The following is a 25597-nucleotide window of genomic DNA, read 5'->3' as shown; positions in this document are numbered from 1 at the left end:
AGAAACAGTGTCTTCTCCGTGATCAGACTGTACCCGCTCCTCCGATGAATATGCATTGGACTCGGGGTACTCTTCATTGTCCGATCGAATGTCCGCTTGTGCAGCTCCGCGTTTTCCGGCCTTAGCAGCGCTAGCCGCGCTAGCCGCGCTTAGCCGGTGAGGCTTACTACGTGTTCATAACAGTCACGCCAAAGCTTCCAACTTTGGCGTAGAGCTCGGAGTCCTCATCATCATCATCATCAATCTGCATTGGTCGATGCCAACTCTCCATCGCCCGATCGAATGTCCGATTGTGTAGAAGTACCCGGCCGGCTATTGTGCGCGTTTTCCGGCCTTAGCAGCGCTAGCCGCGCTAGCCGCGCTTAGCCGCGCTTAGCCGGTGAGGCTTACTACGTGTTCATAACAGTCACGCCAAAGCTTCCAACTTTGGCGTAGAGCTCGTTGTCATCATCATCGTTGACATCAATGCGCTTTTTAGTATTGATTGATGCTTTCCGTCTTTGAAAAAAATGCTCAAGCGTGAGCTGCTTGTAACCGGTTGCTTGGTCAAGCCATTGTGGCTTGGATCAGCCATTGTCTCCTCAACACTCTAGCTCCGCCTCACGTCTTCTACTGACGCCCACGGTGGGCGGCCCATCCAACCTTGTGCAAAGAGAGTCATCGCTGCCCTCTAGGGGCCAAAACGAGTCTTTGACTAATCATATCTGCCTGATACTTTCAGCACAGCTGCCCAAGGCTTTCCTGCACCCGTTTTTGAAAAAAAAACAAAAAAACATAGGGGACGTCTTTTAACGTCCTCGGCGCCCTTCCCTAGGTTTATGCTAAACGTTTTATAACGTTTATGGCAGTCAAAGAGTTAATTTACTTTTTTGTTGCTCTGATTAATGGCACAGGCATGCTTTTTTGACAGTCAAATGAATGGCAAGCTTCCTATTATAATCCAGCGGAGCATGTCCATTTTCTGGACTGCTCAATTATCCTCACTAGGTCGGTCACAGGTGTGCTGGAGCCTCTGCCAGCTAACTGTGGGCGAGAGGCGGGATACACCCCGAACTGGTCGACAGCCAATCGCAGGGTATAAATAGACAAACATCCATTCACATTCAAAGACAATTTACACCACGCATCTTTTTGCATGTGTGAGAAATGCAAACGTCACACAGGAAGACTGGGGCCTGGATTTGAAGTCACAACCTCAGAACTTTAAGGCAGATGTGCTCGTCAGACAGCAACCACTTGCCATTATGTTTTGCTAAATTACTCGAAAACAACCAGGCAGTCTTGCCATCTTTTCTGCAATTATTTACGTCATCCACTGACCTCGTCGTTCACACCCACATGCTCCGCTGGATTAATTTGGATTTTTCCAACCATTTATGCTGTTTACCCTGTTCAGGGTCAGGAGTTTTTATTTCATTTTGACTTTTATTTTTTAAATTCAAATACTTTTAATTAGTTTTTAGAGCGGGTTTGCTAGTTATATAGTTTTTATTTTTCAAAAATGCTTCATTTTAGTTTAGTTTTATAGTGTTTATTTGTTTTTTTAATATATGGAGTACCGGTATTTGCATAAAAAAAGGTCACCAAGTATCATTTACTGTAATAAAGTAAGGTACAATACAATTCCCAAACGACTGAATACATTTAAAATAAACCACAAAAGCTGAAGTACAACACTATTTAACAAAGATTAAAAGGATGGATATTTTTGCTATAATTATAGTTAGTTTTAGTTAAAACATGAAATCTAGTTTCAGTTTAGGAACTCTCAATTGTATTTAATTGTTCTTAACATTTTGCAAAAAAGTATTGAAACATTGAGCAGTTGGACACGTGCATTCAAAGGTCAAATTAAATCGATGTGTTAGGTTTATAACGCATTTCAGTTTCTAACTTTTGAAAGCAATGTGCATCAGTGTACATTCTGCAGCGCTCCCTCTCGCCGCTAGGCGGAGTCACCGTGCCAGGAATGTGCGCACTCGATGGCTCCCATCGACGCCCCTAATCTGCTCGGGACTCGTTGACGGATTGGCAATGGCAACCGTCGAGGTAAACCTGACAAATGACTCCAATGTTGATCTGTGAGCAAATGGTGTCAGCTCCTCTTGACGCGTCTGCGGAAGGAGACTCCTGTGAAGATTGACCGTGACTTTGCTTGTCGTCTCCTCCACAGTCAAGTCTGCTGCTGTCTGTCGGTCTGCCTGTCAGTCACTCGCCCGAATCTCTAACTTGTGGGGAATGTACTTGAAACCGACACACGGCACACAGCTGCAGGCGGAAGAACAGGTAGGCTTTGCATACCTACCACATACATTATTGCCTCGTTAATTAGCCGTGCCACGAAAAAAAAAAGAAAAGTGACGCCATTGCAAGCCGAGTGTGCGTTTTATAAATGTGTCAGATAGGCGCGCACTCATCAACACAACACGTTCCGGCATGGCACAGCGTAATTACAGGCTGCGCCGAGTGTTTCTCGGGCTCGGAGTGGAGCACAAGTATCTGAAACACACCTGCAAAGCGCAGCTTCGCCCCCAGGCTCCAAAGCCAACCTTCATCACCCGTCCCCTTGTCTGTCTGTCTGTCTGCCTGCCACCCAGCCCCTCGGCGCCCCTCCCTCTTGCAACTTGTTGAATGTGGTCTTTATGTGAGTAATGACAGCTCGTTGCGTGGCCGATGAGAGATTTAAATTTATTCCACGCAGAACCTCCTAGTTTGTTTTAGATTAGCTGGCAGGGTATCTGATTGAGATCACCACCCAAAAAAAAAAAAAAAAACAGAGCCAGTTAGCAATGAAAACAGAAAAGTAAGCCCATGCATAATCAACCGCGCTTTCTTCTTGTGGCTAAAAGCAGACTCAAATTCGAAAATACTACATGTTTATATATGAACCACACGCGCCAAAAGTGAATGCATTTTCTGCTGCAGCAGTGTAGAGCGCCCAGCTTTTTCACAAGGGCAGTTTTATGCGCAGGGAAAGAGGCATGGAAAAGAAGACCTTTCCCTTTGAGCTCACAGATTTGCAGTAATTACAGAATCACTTCCATATGTGGATCTCTGGCTGCCTTCTCGCTGCCCCCACCACCCTTCTTTCCCTCTCTCTCTACTTCTTCTGTTCCTTCTTACATTTGCATTCTCCCTTTATCCCTTACTTTTGCTACTTTTATTTTGTTTGGCTTCCCTTCATGCACTCTGAGCATTTTTTTTGGGGGGGGGGGGGGGGGGTCAAACCACAGCTTAAACAAAGTTTATGGTAATCAGAACATCCTGGCATTTTTGGCAAACGACCACTGTTTATTGGGTGATTAAATTAACCGCACTTGCCAAAAAATATGCATGCAAACGTATTGAAAGAGGAGCGAGCGAGGCGAGACGCGGACAGACACGGAGAGGGGAAACGCCGAAAATACGGAAATCTGAAAAAGGAGGAAAAGGGAAAGAATGGAAACTCAGTGAAGAATTTGCGAGGCAGGAGCGGAGCGTGAAGGAGGGAGAGGTGGAACAGAAAATGAGACTGAGGGAAAGGGAGGGCTGGAGTAATGCTTTTTGACAGAGGTGGGTTCAAGATGGGTTCATGGTGACATCATGGCTGATTTTTGAGGAAAGTATAGACAGGAGAGACGTTCACCTTTCATTGGATACACATGTTGGGGAACAGGCGAGAGCGCTCATTTGCTGGCACACACACTGGTAGCTGTGTCCGCAACCTCTGAATGCACCCCAAAATTATGCACACTCCAGTCCCCCCCTTTTCCCCCTGCAGTTTCCAGTGTACTAAAAGAGGCATTTTCTTCCAAACTTTGTGCTCATTTGTTTTTGCTCCAATAGTTCATTGTGGTAAAAACCTGTCCTGGCCCTTAACACTTACATTTCTCCTTTGCAATGAGTAAGTCATTTTCCGGTGCGTATTCCACAGTGTACTTCAAGGTAGTTGGACCATAAATGAGCAGAGTTTGCCAGGCAAGGATGAATGAGCTCCTTCATTTCTGCAAATGTGTGTTTCATTCTGCAACCAAGAAAGTGTTTGTAAGTGTATAAGGGTTTGTGCAGGTATCATCAAATCAAATGTAATGCTTTTTAATGCTATTTTTAATGTAACTTAAAATGAATAATTTAATGCCCATGCCATACTGTATATACACATGCACAAATATACATACATACATATCGTCACTGTTTTGTGAAAAACACTTGTGTGCAATTTAAAAAAACAACAACATTTTTACGTTTTTGAAATGTCTGCCCATTCAGTTTCATCCCAAAAACATAAAAATGGAAAACAAAAACAAAACAACCCCCCCCCCCCCCCCCCTCACAAATGGACATAAGTGTTTTTCACATAGCAGTGACAATATGCATAATACTGATTAGGGCTGTCAGTAGAATATAATTTTTTAAATCGTAATTAATTGTATGATTTTGTCCATCGTTAACTCATGATTAATTGCGCATTATATCTGTTCTAAATGTACAATAAAATATCATTTTCAAGTTTTTCATACTCTTGTTAATTAACATAAAAGTGGACAAATATGGCTATCAAATACAAACATGGTTGCATTTTTTTGGTTCATTAATACAGTCATTTTATAGTAAGTCATTCATGAAGTTACAGTTAAAAGGAGTGTGAAACGTTGAGTCATAGATTAGTGTTGAGGTAATTTTCTTCCACTAGGTAGCATTAGTGTTTCATGTTGGACATTGGTGACAGGAACAGTACATTTTTCGTTTCAAATCCAGGGATATAGAACGTGAAGCCGTGACCTTCATTGTAGCAAATGCTTTTTAAAATGCCTTTTAATGGAAACCCTGACAGAGGTGAGCCAAATGCGCTTTACGTCTCGCGGCGCTACCAAAATTGACACGTGATCAATCTTAACACGGGGAAAAACAGTGATCTCAATGCAGGCATCTTGTTACTGATTAAAACCTGCCACCACAGGAACCCGCTCCATTCTTGCATCCTCGCCACACCACCAACGCCAATCGCATCAGCCCCCACTCTGTCCTATTTCGCACCTCTTTCTCTCGCGCTCACTGTACCCCCTCTGTCGTCTTTTTGTCAACCATTTTCTCCGTAAAACCAACTGACCTCACTTCCTCCCTTTCTTGCCTCCTCTGTCATCACTCTTTGCTCTTTCCTCTTCTGCCTTTGCTCCTTTTCCTCAGCCTGCAAGCCCCGGGGCCTCAGCTACATTGCTTCGGTGAATGCAAATATGTTGAATCTTAAGTGGAAACACACGACCGGCTCTTATGAATATTTCATACCTTCGTAAACACATCCAGAGGAGCTGCAAACGCTTCGCGCCTAACAACGCCCGCGTTTGCCGGATGACTTCTTGTAAGGAATCGAGATCGTCGCAGTCGCGTTAGGTTTGATGTCAGGGCGGCGCGTTGTGATGTCACCGGTTGAAGTTAATGACACGCGAACGGAGGGGGCAATAGGCCATGTTTCCAGTGGTGCCCGGAGAGCCAGATAGCACCCTGATCTGTCTTCATTATCCCCCATTCTACAGCCTCCCAGACACAATGATCATAAATCTCTGCCTGAAGCACACTTCACTGACACTGAAACACAAACACTAGTAACCTCTGACCCTCTTGCTGCTACTGCCTGCGCACACTCATCCATGCTCCAGACACCAACGCACATTGAAGTGCATGCTGTAACACACGCACGCACACAATTCCCTCCCTCTGTCGCAATTTAGTAAGGGCCACGGCCCAGCCTGCACACTGACACCATCCTCGTGCACTTGACTGCACATTCAGTCACTTGTGTATGCTTTCAGTCAGCTCGATGCTATCGCACCGACTTGAAATTCACATCACTCGAACGACTGATACAGTTAAGTCTTTAAAGGTCCCACGGAGGTATTTACCTTCTTGTTTCACGTTGCGCAATTGCTGATTTAGCGCTGCTATATAAACAGTTAAGGGATTTCTTTTAGCTTCAGTGGCCTCATAAGCAACGCATGAATCAAATGTAAACGAGATAAGGATCTGCGGAGGTGCCTTTTGCAGAGTGGTTAAGATGGGCGCTTCCTGAATATTAGGTTTCTGAAAAAAAAAGAAAAGCGGCAGCAGCGCCTCTGACTGCTTATTCAGTCATTTACGCACATTTTTGTATGAGCATATCTACATATCTACTGTACATAAAAAATGGATGAAAGAGCGAGCATACATTAGTCCTTTACTGAGCCAGCATACTCAGATTTCAAACGCTTTATTGAAATGATTAAGGCTTATTTTTAGAGTGACATTCTCAAAGTTTTAAATGATGTATGTCATTCTCATTTGCGGGTTTTTTTTTTCTTGAAGGGGGAAAACAAACACTTAAAATCCGTTTTTTTTTTTTTGCCTTGCCCGATCTGGAAAGTTTTCATAGATCTGTAAGAATGTTATGTAGGGACAATATGACTGTGGGGCATCATATTCCATTAGGCTTTACAACAAGTCATGCATGCATAAACTTCTTTTTTTTTTTTATAGCTCCGCACTTCACACTACTCACTATAATTAGAATAAGTTGTTTACATAACATTGGCAATTCAAGTACAGTACAGTATTGTAACTACGTACTTGTTTGCAATAGCTAAAATTTCCATCCTATTCATGCCAGTCTATTGGCAACCCACTGGAGGTTCAGCTTTAACAGCTGACTTCTGTTTGTAGAGTTTAGAGATTAATATCAAGATGTCCTAATTTTGCTTAAATGTCAGATTTCAGGCACATTCTTCACAATAAAAGCCCCCCGCGCTCCTCCCAGATAGGGCTGGACTGGCCATCTGCCATACAGGACAGATGCCCGGTGGGCTGGCTTCTTTTGGGCGGATGCAGTGTTATTTTCCTGCATTTTACCCCAAAGGACTGGCCCACGATTTAGAGCAGAGGTGGGCAATCTCGGTCCTCGAGGGCCGGAGTCCTGCAGGTGTTGGAGGTTTCTCATTTCCAACACAAGCTGATTCCAATCAACAGGATCGTTATCAGGCTTATACAGAGCTTGCTGATGAGCTGATCATATATCAGCTGCGTTGGAGAAGGGCAACATGCAAAACCTGCAGGACTCCGGCCCTCGATGCCCACCTCTGATTTAGAGGAACCAGTCCGTTAATCCATTTCGAATATAGATGACAAACTGAAACATCATCCATCAGTGGCAGAACTACATTGTTAGGCAGGAGTCTGCCTAACAATGCGAGTCTCCGGGGTTGCCTAATGTGGACAGGCTGAGATTCACCACGTAGTCTTTATTTTCTGCGACCCTCTTCCACTCCTACCTGTTGAAAATGTACTTGACAAACAGATTTGTCGTTGTCAGTAAATGCTGGGATTCCACTTGACAAATCTAAACATCCATGACAGTGAGGGAGTTAAAGAAACAATCCCATTTCTAATCAACCGCCAGCACTAGTGATCGTAAAGGCCCGAGGCAAGAGTCTGAAATCTGATTGGACGAAAAAGTCTTAACATCCTCTTCGCCATACATTTATTGGAAGCAAGTGCAGCCAAGAGAAATGCTACCAACTGAACAGAGTGTTGGGAATAAGTGAACATGAAACATATTACAATTTAGGTTGTCAATGGAAGCCAGTGTTTTTGATGGTGTTTCGGCGAGCAGAGAAGGCTTTGCTATATCCCTGATGACTCACCAGGGACATTGTCAACAGTCCGCAGGTTAGCATTCTAAGGCTACACAACGAGTTGCGAGGTTACATAGTTGTTGCATAATAATGGAATTGAGGCAATAGTATTCCGTTTCTTAACGTAAATGCAATACAAGCAAAGAAAACACACTCACAAACATTTTGCTTGTGAATGGTGGCTGAGTTCCCATCACCAGCTTGACAGTTGCAAGAAGAATACATTTGAAAAAAAACTTTCGCTTGCACTCTGGGGAAAAGTTGACCCGTGCTTCGTAAAAGCTCCTGTTGACGTGCCAGTTAAGGCGTGTCCTCTCGTCTCCTCCTAGTTGTGAGGTGCTTCTCATAAGCAAAACAACTTGAGAAACATTACATTCAGAAAAGCCAAGCACACGCCCAGAACCACAAACACATAAACAGATCTGAAACATATGATCTCATATGGCTAAGAGGGGGCACGCTCAGGGGGCACACCCAAACTTTGCCGCTGCTGAACTCTGCCATCATACACAACTTCCCCTTAAACTGCCGCGCCACCATTTTACTTGAGGCCATTCAGTTTCACAAAAGCCACCTTGAGCTATAAGACATTTTCAACTGCGCAATGTTTGGCAGGATGTGGACAGATGTTGTATATCCCTCAAAAATGCTTTGAAATACACATTCTGGATTTAATTTCTCCCCAATAAGAGCAGAATGCTTTCAGTTTATTTCCCCGTTAAGTTCCCAGAGTTGCTTTAGTATTGAGTCACATCTGCTCTGCTATGGTCTATGGTAAATATTGCCACTATGAAAACAGGTAGGGCTGAAATTTGGCATAAGGTTTGATGAAGGGAATCACTCGAGACAGGAGTGACTACTTCTTAAAGAGGAGCTCAACCCCAAATTTTTTTCACAAGAATATGTTCTACGCAGCCCCACTCGTCTAAGCATGGCATTCTGTTTGTGGAATATGAATTAAACAGCAAAATCCACCCGTTTTTAGCCATCTCATGGAGCGGCCATTTTGCCACTTGCTGTGGACTGAAAATGACATCACGGTTGCTCAGGGCTCAGGTAACGACTAATCATGGCTCACCTTGCGACCGTCACATGGCCAACCTCAGGAAAAACAGACGAACAGTGATTAGTCGTTACCTGAGACCTGAGAGTGGCAAAATGGCCGCCACCTGAGATGGATAAAAATGGTTGGATTATGTTGCTTAAGGAAAACAATTGGGTTGGCTTCCCCTTTAACCTGGGTGAGATCAAAATTTAACAACATGGATAATCTGTGGTGCTCAAGATATTGTAGTATCTTCCTCAAGAGCTGCAAAATCACTGATTGCGACGTCACATGACAACGCAGCTCTCCTTCCCTTCGACACGCACACATTGTTAGTAGGTAAACAACTTAGTAGCGGCGCAGATGAAGGAAAGAAAAAGTGCCCAGCCGAGAGAAAAAGAAGAGAGAGAATTAAAAACAGAAACTTAAGCTCTTTGGGCCCTTTTTTTTCCCCCCTGCAGGCATTTTGTGGCTTGTGAAAAAATGTGCTGTATATTTGAAGTGTTAGGACGACGTTATGAATCAGACAGTATAAACCCTATTTCGCAGCGAGTGAGAGTGAGTGTGAAGAGAGGAGTGAAAGATTGATTTTGGGAGAGAGAGAGAGAGAGAGAGAGAGAGAGAGAGAGAGAGGGAGGGGGAGAGAGCGAGTCTGGCTGCTGCCCTGCTGGTGCTGTCAGAAGGACTCTGATGAACGTGCACACATCTTGTCTCCGTTTTTTCCCCCTCCAGGCTAACTCCGCGCATCGGACCCTTCCCTCAAGTCATTCATCTGTCCGCCTACCTTGTCCGCACCGGAATCAGTGAGTAGTTCACACGCAAAAAGTTTGAAAAGCCTGAAAACTTGTGCCCGTGTTTTTTTCTTTTCCCTCAGCCTGCCTTTGTTAGCAGCAAGAGTTTTTTTTTTTTGCAGCGGTGGTTCTTTAATTGAAGACAGAGATACTTTCGCACTTGCCTCAATCAAACTTGATCTCCATGAGCAAACGCGAAAACATCCTCATACACATTTCTTTGATTAGGATTCATGGACGAGACAGCATATTGATATGAAAATGTACTTGAGGACGTGAGTGCGCCTTGCATGTTCCTCCACGCACACATGTGCTTATTAGTGGCTGTTACCCAGCGCCTGTGGAGCTCTTTATTATTAGCATGTGTGCGCGTGTTAGTGTGTACACGCCTGCATGTGTTTGATGTCTATTCACTAGAGGAGTCACCGGTCCTTGACCTTTTTTATTATAACGAACATGCTGGAAACTTGGAAAAGACCAGTTTTGTTTTCCACATTTTAGCAGCACGGGCTCCTTTGACTTGTGTGCGTGCGGCTCTGCTCTTAGTCGACATGGAGGTTTATTCATTGTGTTCCCATAGTCGGTCGCCTGTCAGGGAATCGTACCTCCCGATTCTGGCGTACTGCCTCAGTTAACAGGTTCCACTTGTTACCGGCGTGCGTACCAGAGAGATCCGGCGCCTGATGTCACGGCATGTTTTTACTTGTTTCGCATGTCCGTGTAGCTTCAGTGCAGTGGCGGCTCGCGAGCGCCGCACCTGACATCTGCGGTTTTATCTCCCCCCCCCAACCCCGGTGGACCTGACGTAAGAGTGAGGGATAGTAAAAAAAGAGAGGAAAAGTAACAGCATGGCTAAGTGAAGACGCGTGCGGAAGCGTGCCAGTTGGACTCTGAGGAGGAGACCTCTGGTGTGGAAGGAGAAGTAAGGTCATCAATGAAGCGTTTGAGGTTAAAATCACGTTTTTGTAGGTTGAGATTTGTACAGAAATTAGTTTTATTTATTCATCTGTGCAACTTGGCTAGCAGCTCACATTATAATACCGGCTGCCATTCTTGACCTTTGTTGATACCTGTTGTTTTTTGCCATTAAGACCCAATGGATGGGTAGGTTACACAGGTGTGTTTTTTTTTTGGGGGGGGGGGGGGGGGGTTGTGCAGGGGCGTTATCTTTCCGCCACAGCACTGTAATTAACAAGGAAACAATTTGAAAGTCATCCCCTATGGTTATTTTTACAGGTGTCTTTGTGCCTATTTGCATGCTCAGATAGGCCGAGCATTTATTAAGACGTCTGCTAGCGCTTTGTTGTGTGTTTTGCATGTGTTTGTTTGGGCCCGCTTTGTGTTGCTGTGGTTCCTGGGGCTACAATCAGACATGGAAGTCGTCTTCATGCAGAGGAAGACTTGTTTTCTCTCTGAGCTGAGGAATACAAACGCCACCATACATCTCTTGCTCTCTCCCTAAATGAAAAAGGAGAGGCTGTTTGTTTTTTTCTTGAGTGATTTTCTGCCGCTCTGGTTGTATTTATGTCTGAAAATTGGATTCCATCATCTGTCTTTTCCTGTTGTGGTGTGTGTGTGTTCTTGTTTTGCTGGACCCAAAGTTGGAGAGTGTGCTTATTCGTACGCCAGAGTTCTCTACCACATCATGGAAAGAGAAAATTGTGAGGATGACTTCATCTTTTAAGAAAGTGTTTTATGTCTCGCTGAGTTCAAACTCTTTCCATAATCTTCTCTCCGCTGTGCAACTCAACTTAGCCCTTTTAGTGACACCATGCAAAAGAAGCAATTAGGGGATTATTTTAACAATCGACTTTTCTGTTGATTATTTTGTGGACTAATCAATGAATCAGGCACAAAAACACCCACACACATATTTTAATTATTAAAATCAGGGCATGATTTCAATTTGAGAGTGCAGAAAATGACAAATGAATTACTAGTTTGGGCTGTAACATGTCAGAAAATCAGCAAAATGTTGATCATTGTTTTCCAGAGTAAAAACGTGTTTGCAAATGTATTTTATTTATTTATTTTCTGAGGATTTGAACTATTTTAAATTAAACAAGATCTATAAATGATGAATCGATTATCCAAAATAAGTAATTTGATAATTGATTACTAGTTGTCGTTGATCTAAAAGCAATGTATGTGCAACGTATACAACATATTGTCATTTAATTGATCATTTTAGTTAGGGATGGGCGGAGTATCAATACCAAGCATCAGTATCAGGACGATACTTGGCCTTATTTCATGGTATTGGTAATCACGACCGCGGCCGATACCAGCATCTTGTGGCCATTTTATCATCGATAATTTCAGCAATTTCAAGGAAAAATGCTATTTTGGTACATCTAGGTCTTTCTTTAAAATTATCTTTCATTGTTTTTTTGAGGGGTGGGGGGTAAAGTTTATGTATCAAAAGTCTCCCTACTTGGTATCGGAATCAGTGACTACTCAAGAGTTGATTACACGTATTGGTATCGGTCTGAAAAAAAGTGGTATCGAACATCCCTAATTTCGACGGTTTTAAATGTATCTGTCGTATTTTGGTTTCCTGTGTAAATTCTTGTTACTATAATTAAATCCCATTCGCACTCCTGGGGAACAAGCTGTTCTTTAAATGTCAAATAATTACACCCAAGTGCTACTTTGCATTGTTGCGTGTAAGCAAATATGTGTTTGTGTGATGCCAAGAGCAGGCAGATGTCAAACAAGTTTGAGGTGATGGAATGCAGGTGTGTTTGGACACACCAAGTCGTCTGTCACTGAGTGTCTGTCTCAGAGCCATTAGCCACGCACTTGTTGAAAGACGCCAAACTGTCAGCTCAGCATTGAGCAGTAATGTGTTTCGGGTACGCTTTCCGCAGACAAAATGTCGCCTGCAACAACATCACTTCTAAGTTGTTATTTTGCACCTGATTCAAAGAATGGTTTTACTGATGTAGTCATTTGACTTTACCTGTGACCCAGACCTTAAAACATAACCTTGTGTGTTTCCAGTCACTTCCTTTACAAAGTTATGGGGCATAAATCATTGTGATGTTGACAATTAGATGACTGTGCCTGGAAGACATGCCGAGCTTACTGTTGAAAAATGAGCATGAGTGGGCAAGTCCGAGGTTTAAAAAAAACATTTAAGAATCTGCCAAGGTTTTCCTGCCAGGATACAAGGTACTTTTCATTTATCTGGAGGCTGTGAAGTCAACGGTTCCACTAAAAGTTTTGACACACATTTCTATCTGAAAAAATAAAAATAAAAAATGGCCCTCTAAAAATAATTGCACGTTGTAGACTTTTATAGAGTTCAGGATACTCAAAGAAAACCTGTGAAGTCTGTCAAGCTTGCTGGCAGACAAATGAAAACCAATAAGTATCCTCAACTCCGTCATGGCAGGAAGGAGAAGGTCAAAAAAAATTTCAGTGTCAAATTTCCAGTGGGAAGAAAAAATAAATGTACACTCCTTCCAACGTTGCATATAATTAATTCTCATACTACAAACATAGAGATTTATGTGTATATACCCTAGTGCTGACAGGTTTTCCCAATTGTGGGCTGGGTATAAGAATCACTAGATTGATCGTTGATAATTCTGTGTAAAACCGTGGAATTAAATTGAAGCTTCAACCAGAAGAGGTGATTCAGTCTCAACTCGTTTGTGGTCTGACGAAGAATATGACATCAGCAGCGACCTCCACACAGACCTCCGTTATTGCACAACTCTTCTGCTCAGTACACCACTGGCATCAAAACTAGAGACGTTCTTCTATTCCATTCAAACGGTTCCTGTACTGCTTATGGAGTCCAGCTGACTTTGGGCAAGAGGTTGGGCTACCACCCGGACAGTCACATTCATTCACACTTACGGACAATTCTGACAATTTTCGAGCTTTTGACCTTCCATCCCATTCAGTCCAAGGCTACAACAACTTATTATTTCCATTTTTTGAGTAAGAATTTAGTCTACAGGGGTTGTAGTCTGTCTTTGTTAAGAATAAAACCAGTAAGCCCGCTGCAGCTCATTATAGGCTCTGATCTATGGACATGCAACAGACACGATTTTTTCTCCTCAAATTCTTTAAACGTTATTAAACACTTTGTACTGCACATTGCCGCCCCCTGCAGGAGTGGAGGGAAAAAATTGACTACGACATATTTACAACAGAGCCTAGTGTAGCTTTTATTAAAGGGGAAGTCAACCCCTACATTTTTTTAATAATAATATGTTCTATTGAATTGAGCTGCAAAATCCACCCGTTTTTATTCATCGCAGGGAGCGGCCATTTTGCCACTTGCTATCGACTGAAAATTACATCTCAGGGCTCAGGTAACTAATCACAGCTCTGCTTGGGAATGTCTCATGAGCAAACTCAGAATACAGGTGAGCCGTGATTGGTCGATACCTAGGCCTGAGCAACTGTGATGTCATTTTCAGCCAACAGCAAGTGGCAAAATGGCTGGATAAAAACAAGTGGATGATGATGTTTAATTCATATTCCACAAACACAATATTAAGCAGACTGTTTACACTAGTGAGGCAGCACAGAATATAAAGTATTATTGTAAAGATTTTTTTTTTTTTTTTTACTTCACTATCTTATTGTTTGACAATAGCAGAGGTCAGTGCTCTTTTCACTTTTATTATTTTGCAATTCTTTGTTGTTTTTTTGGTCACAACCAAAACGCATCAGAACACTGAGATAGTCTCATTCTGTCAAAACATGCCTCGTCTTGTTGAGCCATCTTGAAACTACTAACTTGATTAATTTGCTACACGCAGCGTCTTGATAAACTCTGTGGATAATCTATAAAGTGTAATCGGCGTGTCTGCTGCAGCACAACGGCGCGCAATGTTTGGTCGGACACTCTGCTTCAGTGCGCCTGTCCCGCACGGTCGGGATGGTCGGGAAAGTCCCTGCTGTAGCCTGGAATCCTCCCATAGCCCGGCCCTGATGCTCCTCCTCGCCCGCCTGCTGCCTCCTGTGTGCCCCCCCAGGCTCAGGGGAAGTGGGGAGGGCCTCTATGCCCATTTGTCCCCGGCTAACAGGGGATGAGGTCACTCCGAATTCCCCCCCCAATCCCCTTATAGACCCAGACCCAGTGGTGAAGCGAGCCTACCACAGGACCCTGTAATAAAACACACATGACTCTTTAAAAAGTTTCTGGACTGATGTGGCTCATTAAAAAACACTGGCGCCATCTTTTTTTGTTTTTATTAATTCATTATTGTGTTTGGGGAGGAGAGTAAGCCTGCTGTGTTGTATTTTAAAAGGCTGCCTCTCCGCTCCTTCCCTCTTTCTTTATTAGGCCCTTTCCATCTGTGGGTAATTGTGCTAAGTTTGCATTCTCTGAGTAGCTTCAGTAGCTTAGCGCTCCTTTGTATTCATGGCGGCAATACTGGATGGATGAATAGATGGATCAATACAATCTTGTTTACTCCTGTGAGAATACAAAAGCCTCTATCCTACTCTCTTCTCTCAGCACTGGCAGATTTTGCTTTCTTTGAAGAGTGCATGTGGCAGTTACCCAAAATGGGCCAACCGCATCATGCACACTTTTGATTTTCCGTCCCGCGCTATACGTCCTCTCTCTTTAGGCCCGCCGCGAAGTCGTCTGCCATCTTTTTGTTTGTCTGCTAATGACTGAACCCACTGACCTACGGGGACCCAGTACGAGCTGTTCTGTTGTACTGATGGATGGAGATGGCAGTGTGGATTGCCCATAGGACCATGATTATGAAGAGGGACTTGAGGCAACAAAAGCAAATTTTAAAAAATGAAAAGAAAGATGGAAGTATGGCTATGTTGGCAGGATGGGGGTTGGTGCCTATCGACGGCTGCTCCTTCCTGAAACGTGGTCACCCGAGCCTGCCCGGGCCCTCAATGCACATGTGGAACAGTTTACTGTAATGGAACTCTAAATTAGTGGTGGTTTGAAGCTGCCTGCAGCAGTAGGGTGTAATTAACTGGCTCTGTTGAAAGAGAGAGAGAGCAACGGGATCGAGCCAGAGCTCTGGAAAAGATGCAAGGGTGAGAGATGTGTGTGTGTGTGTGTGTGTGTTTTAACACGTGTATTTTTTTCTTTCCAAGTGCGTGATTGCATGTGTATGTACTATGTATTTCAGACTTTGTGGTATACATATAAGCGTCTTGGAAAGCTCCCTGCCTGTTTTCTCATCAGGGTATGGCGCCGCCGCACAGTGCCCCCCAGTGCCCAGACTTTGCCACTGTTCATCTGTTATATTTTGATAGGGTTGCAGCTATGGAATATTTTAGTGTACGGATAGTCTACTGAAAATTCTGTGGAATAATGGGGTCTTTTGGATAAAAATTAAAAAAATAAAATATATATATATAACACATTTCCACTTAACAAAAGAATGACCAACTGGTTGTCATACAATAAATGTTTTTTTTTTTTTACTTAAATTTAAGCTGTGCTTAGCAGCACACTATTTTCCTCTCTGGAAACATAGTGAGGTTTTAGACACATCTCTCCTCATAGATTTGGTCATGAGACAATGACATCCCAACCACAGCAGCGATTTTGCCGGCCAAAAGAGCATATTTGAGCAAGCCTGGTTTGTTAAAAAGTCAGCAGTATGAATGGCAACTGCGTCAGGCTGCCATTTATGTCTATTAAACTGCCTTTGAAAAGTATTCCGATGGCTTGATGGGACACTTGAGCGCTGCTAGCCGCTAAATGCTGTAGCTGCCACTGAACATGTATAGTACAATGTCAGCGTAATTAACTTTTTTTTTGTGCCCGTAATTGGCAATTGAACATGATTTCAGGACGAAGTTATGCTGTTGACATCGGTAGCAATAGTTTGTGACGGCAATACAAACGCTGCAAACACTGAAAGATGAGCCAAGTCAGCCATTTCACGCTGCTGAGAATTTCAAAATAAAAGCGCTCAGAGAAATGTATATCTGTATATTATTTGGTAAGGTAAGGTTTATTTTGAATCTGGAATTGAATATACTTAGCCTGGAAATCCAGACTCACTCGCGGCTTTGCCGGAGAGGGAGTCTGGTCAAACCAACCGCCCTATCAGTCGCATTTCTGAGGCAGGGCAAACCTGAGCTAACAGACAGTGGAATGAACCAAGAAAAGCGACTAGTGAAAGTTTTATTTTTTATTTTTGCTGAGATGGAGCAAAAATCCAACCGACTAGCCAAGGAGAGACATTACTGAATGACTTATGTCGTTGTTGCGGGAAAAACTTGAAGATTCGTGGTGACATGAGTAACTTTGTTTTGATATTCGAATAGCGTTGGCGAAGACGACGTCACGGAAATAGACACATTTGATTGGCCGGTCTGTTTTCGAACGGTGCCGAATCGCTGTCCATGGATGCCTGTCCAGACCCACTTTTTCTTTCAGGAAAGTGGGTGTGGCTTGCCAGGCTACGATATACTAACACTAGTAGTAGAAGCGGCGTGGCTCAGGGAGTAGATTGGCTGTCTCCCAACCTGAAGTTGTGGGTTTGTTCCTCAACCCTTGAGTGACTTTATTATTATTATTATAATAAATAAACTAGTACAATTTAGTCAAAATCTCTCCATGCAAATTTTACTTTGAATTTCTGAGTGAAAAATCTTTAATAGTTTTTTTTTATGGGATGACATGGCAAATTCTCTCGTACACACAAAAATGTTGTCTGAATATTATATATAATATCCAAATTATTTTACTCTCTTCCAAGTGTGAATTTTACTTTGTTTAGAGTGGGACCAAAAATATTGTTTTTAGAGTAAAATTGACTCTACAAAATTGACTGCGGCAGTACCAAATTCTTTGGCCCTGCCGCTTTTCAAAGCCACATTTGTAAAAACAAGCTCATCACACCACCCACTCATAAAGTCACACTCAGGGAGCGGTCTGCAAAAACATGAAAAAGAAAATGGGGAGGCTTTTCTCTGGCTTTTTACCCTCCTGTATTAACAATCAACAGCAGTGCATGACTGCTTCCTTGTCCGTGCCTACTGTGCGGCGTCAAAGTGACGAGTGGGCTGCGGGGGATTTGAGCCAAAATGACTTTGTGGGGTGAGAGCCTTACTTCAACACAAGCTTGTTAGAAGTGACAGCAGCAGTTAGCAATCAGTGGATCTCATTTTCTCTCTCCCGCCACCCCCATGGACCTCGTGTCTGGGCCTCTGGTCTAGGGGGGAAGCGTCAGAGGGAGAGGGAGGCAGGCTGCTGTGCTAGGCTGGCAGCAGGAACAGAGGAGCTCTTTATAGCACTGGTGATTTAAATCATATGGCATAGCCTGGAATCAGTGCACAAGTCTGGAAGCTCTTCAATACTGAAGGAACAAGAGTGCTCTCTTTTCTCCCCCCCCCCCCCCCCTGCTTTTCTGCTACAACTTTTTCCAAACGTCTCTTATCTTCTTTTCCCCTCACCCAGTCCCAATTCTTCTGGATTTTCCTCTGGCTCACTCTTCTTCTCACACATCTTTTTCTCTTTTGCTCGCCTCTCTTCCTTCTTTCTTTTTCCTCTTACCTGTTCATATGACGTTTGCACATCCTTCTTGCATTATAACTGTGGATAAACTTTTCGACGTCCCACAGCGAGGATGGCTCAAGGGTCTTGGGAGTTGACGCGAGGTTAAACATGTTTGTGGTCCCAGCAGAAACCACTTATGTATAATGTTCATGCCAATCAAATGGATTTATCCTTGTGTTTTATGCGGTGAAATGAGAAATAACAAGTCTGTCTTTATTTTCTTCCCCAGAAACTGGATGTTTCCACTCAAGAGGAGTTTGTTGTTCCCCCACTAAACAAGAACCCTACGCCCTTACTCATCCATTCTCCCACATCCTGAGAGCCTTCGGGAGGACACAAAACCTTAGCGGGGATTTCCAGGGGTGACTGGTGAGCGCGTTCCCATCCGCCCGTGGGCCTGCTGGTGCGTCGTCGCCATGGCTACAAACAGGGAACAGCAGGTGGGCCACATGACAGGCTTCCCACCTGCTGTCTACCCCTTTGCCTTCAACTCCATGAGAAGCCACTCTCCCTTTGACCTGCTGGCCAACAGTAGCCTTTTCGGGAGATTTGGTGCCGACCTGCCCAAAGAGATGGCTGCACTCTGTAAGTCCTTCGCATTAGTGAACATGTTTGACTTGTTCTCCCCCTCGTGTGTCATTTTCCATTCCAGCCTTGACTACATACAGTATATGGCCCACACTCAATTAGCAATTTAGACGTCCACCGCAAAGTGGAAAATATGGTTACTTAAAATGGACTTCATCACATGTAATTTTGTAGACACGGAAAACTGGACGATCTTGCGATATAGGACACGCGGTGTAAAAAATATCCCACAGCGAAACCATAAGGAAAAAATCCACTTTAATCAACACAGTGGTTACGCAGCCCCATATAGAGGTTTGTATATGGTGCGGTTATGTGCGCAAGCGCTGCATCTGTATGTGTGCAAGCTTGTAGGGCTTTTAAGGCAGTCAAGCCACAAGTCTGCAATTAGAGACAAAACAACATTCTTCCAGTGTGAGGAGATGAGTGCCCCGGGCAACAACAAATATTCAAGAATATGCAACAAATGTTGAAAGAGGAGCCTCTGACTAATCTTGCTGCTTTTTTAAAGATTAGCATAAGGGAAATTAAAATCAGAACCATTCGCCATTCTCGGTTGTACTTTCAAACGTGTCCACAGGAGGCACTGCTGTCCTCTGGAGTGTCAGGATGGGCTGATGATGATGTATGGGACATCCAGCACAAAGAGGAGATTGTTGGCAATCAAGAGTGTTTTTATGTCGTGGAAGAGAGTAGATCACACCCCGCCGACATGCTGAAGTCATGGTAGTTATTTCAAGTCAAGTGTGAGGACTATGACACATCTGCTGCAATACTTGCAGTTTGGGATTGTGTTTCGAGAAAAGGACATCAGAGAAGTAGCGTATAGTTTTGTGTAGAGGCAAAGGTGAGCAGAAGTGATTTAAAATCGTACCCTTGTGCAGGCTGAAAGAGGTGGCAGGTGTTGGCGGAGTGGAGGTGCTATAATGGGTGTGGGTGGCAACAGCTGAGTACCCCCCGCCAAGCCAAACCAACCCTGCTTGTGTGTGCATACCCCCCACCCCCCGCTCCCCCTTAACCACAGCATGCCTGAGCAACTCTCCAGCCTTTCAGCCGTCAATCACTACCTTGCCCTCCCCCTACTTTGTAGACGCTGCCCACCTAATCCTCTAGGTATTTTCACATAACGAGAGAGAGAGCGAGAGAGAGAGAGCGCACCTGGGGGTGATGTCCCAGTGTGGTGGAATCCAAGAGCCCACACCCTGCTAGGAAAACATACACATAAGCAGATGCATACACATGAGCAGAGACACTCTTCCTTCCCACTCTCTCCCCTGGACTCACACAGCACGTCTTTCATCCAAAAACTAAAGCTGCCCCCCTTCCTTGATGCAGAATGAAATCCCAGTGCACTGACAGATGGAGTCTTTTTGGTGTTTCATAGTGGCATCAAACAAAAAAACAAGTATCAAAGCACAAGCAAGAACACGCGCCGGAGGTTCATACGTGAAGGCTTGTGCTCACACATCCATGCCGCGTGGCGGGACTGTCGCTCACAAGGGTAAAGAGGCAAAGACTGAGCCCTCGAGCCTAGCTTCAACAAGTCAGGCTCATTGTGACAATTAGTTTCTGTATAGGCAGAGATGTATACATGTCTTGGCTGATGAACTATGTCATTTTGTACTATTTATTACATCTCAAAATGATCTGTGGTCTGCTTGTAGCTATTATTCTTATCTATATATATATTTTTTTAAATCGTGCTTATTTTCATTCACTGTACTGCTTATGTCAGTTTGGGCTGCAGGTGAACTGGAGCCTAACCCAGCTGAGAGCAGCCTGGACTAGTACATAGATACATTGATTTCTCTGTGACATTTTCATATCATTTACTGTCCCTATGGAGAAAATGCTGAATACGTGTGTATATATGTGTGTATATATACACACATATTTGTAAGTATATAAGTCCATGCGTCTGGCACGCAAACCACCGGAAATACACAAGCAGAGGTAAACAAACATGGAGAAACTCAGACGCAAGCACAGCAGCACTCTTTAGGAGCGAGGAGGAAACCCACTTTATTATTTTGGTGAGTGTCAAGAATATATTCACCATAACCTAAAAAGTTAAAAACAACGTTGTCCGTATGTCACGGTTTAGATCGGGGACCAAATGTTTCCGAAATTATCATTTTGATCTTACCCGAATATTGACCATGTAAATGTAGTCACTCACATTCACACTTGAAGACAATTTTGAGTTTTCAGTAAATGCATGTTTTTGGATTGAGTGAGGAATTTTTAATATCCAGAGAAAAGCCACACAAGCAAGGGTACATGCAAACAACACACAGAACGATGGTCGAAGAGATTCGGACATTAAACCTCAGAACTGTGTGGCAATTGTGTAAACCATTCAATCACCATGCAGTTTTTAATCATCATCATCATTATTATTATTGTTAACCGGGATGTGTTGCAACAATAAAAAGATTATAATTGCTGTTCTAAAGCACTTCCCAACAAGTGAGTGTTATGGAATGAAAAATAATTCATGACCTTTTGCAGTAAATTAATCACGTTCACTGTAAGATAAGACAGGATCTGTATTTCGTACGAACGAGTGTTAGCGCTCCAATGGAAATGAACACACACAAAAATAGCATAAGTGATAGAATGTTGAAAATAACGTCCCAATTTGGTCAATAAATGTGTAACATGATTAAGGTTTCACAAACGATGAAGTACCTAATTATTACCCAATAAATGGATGACATTGTTCAAGTGAAAAACAGCGGCTGCTCATTACAAATGATTACGTTTGTGAAGTTTGATATTAACTTTATGATATGAAAAAGTACTTTAAAACTTCTTACTCCGTTTTTTTTTCTTATAGTGTATACCTGATCCTCTCTGGAAATATGCATGTACATAAAAGATATTTTGGAAGAAACATGCACAATACGATGATATGCGCTGGATTGAACAAACTCTACTTGACCTAGGCTGTGACGAAGCGACAGTTTTGCCCAAAGTACAACATTGTCACTCTTGTGCCACTCAATGATGACTATTATGTGAATCATACAACATTAGTGACTCGTTTACTAATAGCACCGCCATTGCTTGCAAAATGTTCGTACACAGAACAAAAGGCCCCGTTTGGACATTCCTCAGACCCTGTTTTTCTTCTCCTTCCACTTCTTCTCCAGGAGTCGCATTAACAAGCCTGCTCAGTGTTGTCAGGAGCCTCTGTGGGCCAGACTGAGAAACATAAAGAGAGAAGAGCTGTAGATATTTGTGTTTGTAGCAAATAGCGCCGCATTCTTGCCCAGCTTCATAGCTCTCTGTATAATTACCCAGGTGACACCTTCTATTGTTGAGCGCTGTGCCAACAGGTCGGAGCACCTCCCGCCGCTGCACTCTTTTGGCACCAGTGTGTCTTTGGAAATACCTGTTTTGCACAGAGGTGGGAAGCGACAGCAGAGGAGGGATGTCGTGGCCGGCCTGTGTTTGCACATGTAGTAGTAGTGAGTGATGGCTTGGCATCGTTTTGAAATGGATGCGAACAACAACCTGTGCGTCACACAATCGCGCTGGACGTCACAGGAGAGCGATTCGTCCAAATGCGCTTAATAGCCGGGAAAGGAGTTTGTTCATCCATGAGAGGAATCTCTTCTCAGTGTGCTGTAGTGGAGACCAGTATCAGTTGATCCCTGTCATTATGTGAGTCCTTCAAACAAACAGTTGGAAGCCCATTAAGGCCACTTACTATGAGATAACATCGCCACTGAGCCAGCGAAACACCTCTCTAAGCTTTCGCCAATCGGGGCCGGAGCCCTTGCCTCCCAGTCAGCCACAGGGATGTTTTGAGAAGCTGTTCGGTCATTTCCTTCAGCCCACATGGCCGAGACCGAATGCTGAGGTCTCTGACTGACTGTTCAAAGCCTCATGTCAAGTTATATGTCTGCTGACGTGACATGAAAATGTGAGGCTCAGATGTGAGAACTGGAACGTGGATGAATGAAATGAAAAGCATTGTATTCATAGACTGGAATGAATGGCTTGTTGGAACTTGTGCTAAGAACTGCCTGCATCTGCTCACTTCTGCCTCTTGTGGAGACGAGAGGAACAGCCGCCTTGAGTTAGGCGTTAACGTATGTCACATATAGATCGGAAAAGCTCACACCCACACAGATGCACAGGCATTAACATACACTGTCGTCGCTGCCAGGCATGAATGCATGCATGAAGAACATACTCGCGCCTACACAATCTTCAGTCAGAATGGCTGTGAAAAGGAAAAGTGACATAATTCAAAACACTCCTTTACATTCCTCGGAAACAAACATTCAGAGTTCTTGTTGGCATATGGAGCTTAGGGAGTTATATAAAAGCCATTTTTGTAGGGAATGTGGTTTGTGAGAGAATGTACATTGAAACTGCGGCGAAGGACAGCAGGAAAGGATGTCGAATATCTGAGTGAAGCCTCCTTTGATGGGGTGGGGGTCAGCACAGCACAAACAGCACATTGTAGCGCTTTATTTATTTGAATAAAGATTGAAGTGCCGGGTTTCAGCCTTGCCCGAGGTAGCCGTCAAGAACATCAATTTTGATTTGCGCGGAAGCATATTTTTCTGATTATGTCAGCACACATATACTTAACAAGACACATTTAGTTGTGCATGAGCACATGAGCTCAACTTTACTACCTCTCACTTCCCTCATAAGCCAAGATGACCCAACCTGCCCTGTGCTATTCCTGCATTCACAAACGTATTGTCGCCTCACTTTTTGATAAAAAACTGCTGCAGGACACACGATCAGGCTCTGACTACTAGTGAATTGAGCGCGACTTTGATGTAGGTATTCTAAAGTGAAAGGAACGATAATGAGACCAACCATGCTGTATGGTTTGGCGACAGTAGCAATGGCCAGAAGACAGGAGACAAGTGGAGGCGGCAGAGTTGAAGATGTCGAGATTCTCTTTGTGACGAGGATGGACATGATGAGGGACAGCATAATAATAATAATAAAAATGATAGTGGCTGTATCGGAAGAATTATGCTTAAAATGGAGGAAGGTAGGAAGCAAAGACTACTATTATTACCTAATGAAGCTAGTGTTAGTGTAGTATGGGGTTTGAATGACTTGACATAGTCTAGAGTCGACACTAAGATGATGACAGTCAAGTCGACTTGGACTAATCAATGACATCTTCCCCCCCCCCCCCCCCCCCCCCAATCGTTAACTGTTCATTTTTATAATAAAAAGAGCTGGGTTTAAAAAAATAAAAATAAAAAATCAATATCAAATCAATTTTCCTTTTTGAGCGTGATATCAATTAAGAAAACCATTAATCTATTATTTTATCGATCTATCTATCTATTTTTCGCATAAATTCTTAAGAAAATAGAATTTTAAATTATTATTAAATTACTGTTTTTTTTATCATTCTTTTTTGTAGCTTACTGTTTCCTTGACATTTACTTGAATTTAAAAGTATTTTCTTACATTTATGAAATTCCTGGCTGATTGCATTTTATGGCAATTCAGAATCTTTTTAATTTATATTTACAATTATTGAATTTGAATTATGAAACATTTTCATCTCATCCATCCATGTAACAAGTGAATAGAACACGTGTTACTTTAATGAATAAACTAAATCATTTAACTAGTTACTGCTCCACAAAATGTAATTTGAAATTTAATGTTTGTGGAATAAAAAATAAAAAATAATAATTTCCTTGATATGTAATGGCAGATTGAACTGAAGTGAATCGAATCGAAATCAAATCGATTGAGGAAATTAGAATAGATACCCAGCCTTAACTCTTTGACCGCCATAAACGTTATAAAACGTTTAGTAAAAACCTACGGAAGGGCGCCGAGGACGTTAAAAGACGTTCACTATGTTTTTTTTGTTTTTTTGGGGAAACGGGTGGAGGAAAGCCTTGGGCAGCTGTGCTGAAAGTATCAAGGAGATCTGGTTAGTATAATGACTCGTTTTGGCCCCTAGATGGCAGCGATGACTCTCTTTGCACAAGGTTGGATGGGCCGCCCACCGTGGGCGTCAGTAGAAGACGTGAGGCGGAGCTAGTGTGTTGAGGGGACAATGGCTGATGAAGCAACAATGGCGACCGGTTGCAAGCAGCTCACGCTTGAGCATTTTTTTCAAAGACAGAAAGCATCGATCAATACTAAAAAGCGCATTGATGTCGACGATGATGATGACTCCGAGCTTGACGCCAAAGTTGGAAGCTTTGACGCGACCGTTATGATCACGTAGTAAGCCGGAAAACGCGCACAATAACCGACCGGGTACTTCTACACAATCGGACATTCGATCGGGCGATGGAGAGTTGTCGAAAAGCATCGACCAATGCACATTGATGATGATGGTGAATCCCGAGGTTGACGCCACAGTTGGACGCCACAGTTGGACGCGGACTTTATTCTCACGTCATAAAGCATCACCGGCTAGCGCTGCTAACGCCGGAGCTGCACATGCGGACATTTTGTCGGACAATGAAGAGTACCCCGAGTCCAATGCATATTCATCGGAGGAGCGGGTACAGTCTGATCACGGAGAAGACACTGTTTCTGGACTACGATGCCACCATGAATGGAGTGGATAAGATGGATCAGAACATCTCTTACCACCCGGTATAGCAACTGAAGGACATGAGGAAGCCAGACGTAACACCACCGTAACGTAACCGTAGCATGATCCTGATAGTAGACTTGATGGCAACACACACTGCAGTATATACTTGCTATTCCCCGGAAAAAACGGCCTGCAAGAAAGTGGAGCTTCTGCACGCGAAGAGGCAATCGCAGTAAAACTAATCTGTTGTGCAAATCATGTTGCGTCTCCTTGCACGCAGGGGAGTGCTTCACAAAAAGAAAAACTGTCGTTGAAACATCCACATATTTGTAAATAGCACCACAGTTGCACACATTTGTAAATAGTTTGCCAAATTGTTGTCAAATTGTTACACTGTTGAATGTAAATAAACGTATTTTGCTATCAAAAAACACTTTTTCATTCTTGATGGTAGTGTTTTATAGAAGTAAA

General features: G+C 43.3%; 1 protein-coding gene across 1 annotated transcript in view; it reads left to right on the top strand.

Moving 5' to 3' along the window:
- The first annotated feature begins 1966 nt into the window (after positions 1-1966).
- rarga (retinoic acid receptor gamma a) overlaps positions 1967-25597 on the top strand; it is a 50254-nt gene continuing 26623 nt past the window's right edge. Inside the window, exons 1-4 of the mRNA XM_086068729.1 lie at positions 1967-2049; positions 2174-2286; positions 9418-9488; positions 18215-18570. Coding sequence (XP_085924855.1) covers positions 18402-18570 — 169 coding nt within the window. The 5' untranslated portion in view covers positions 1967-2049; positions 2174-2286; positions 9418-9488; positions 18215-18401. The remainder of the gene's footprint in view (positions 2050-2173; positions 2287-9417; positions 9489-18214; positions 18571-25597) is intronic.

This window comes from Leptonotus elevatus, chromosome 2, assembly GCF_054856555.1.
Source record: "Leptonotus elevatus isolate MCC_2025b chromosome 2, RoL_Lele_1.0, whole genome shotgun sequence".
Classification (NCBI taxonomy): Eukaryota; Metazoa; Chordata; class Actinopteri; order Syngnathiformes; family Syngnathidae; genus Leptonotus; species Leptonotus elevatus.
This window is presented reverse-complemented; position numbering and strand designations above follow the sequence as displayed.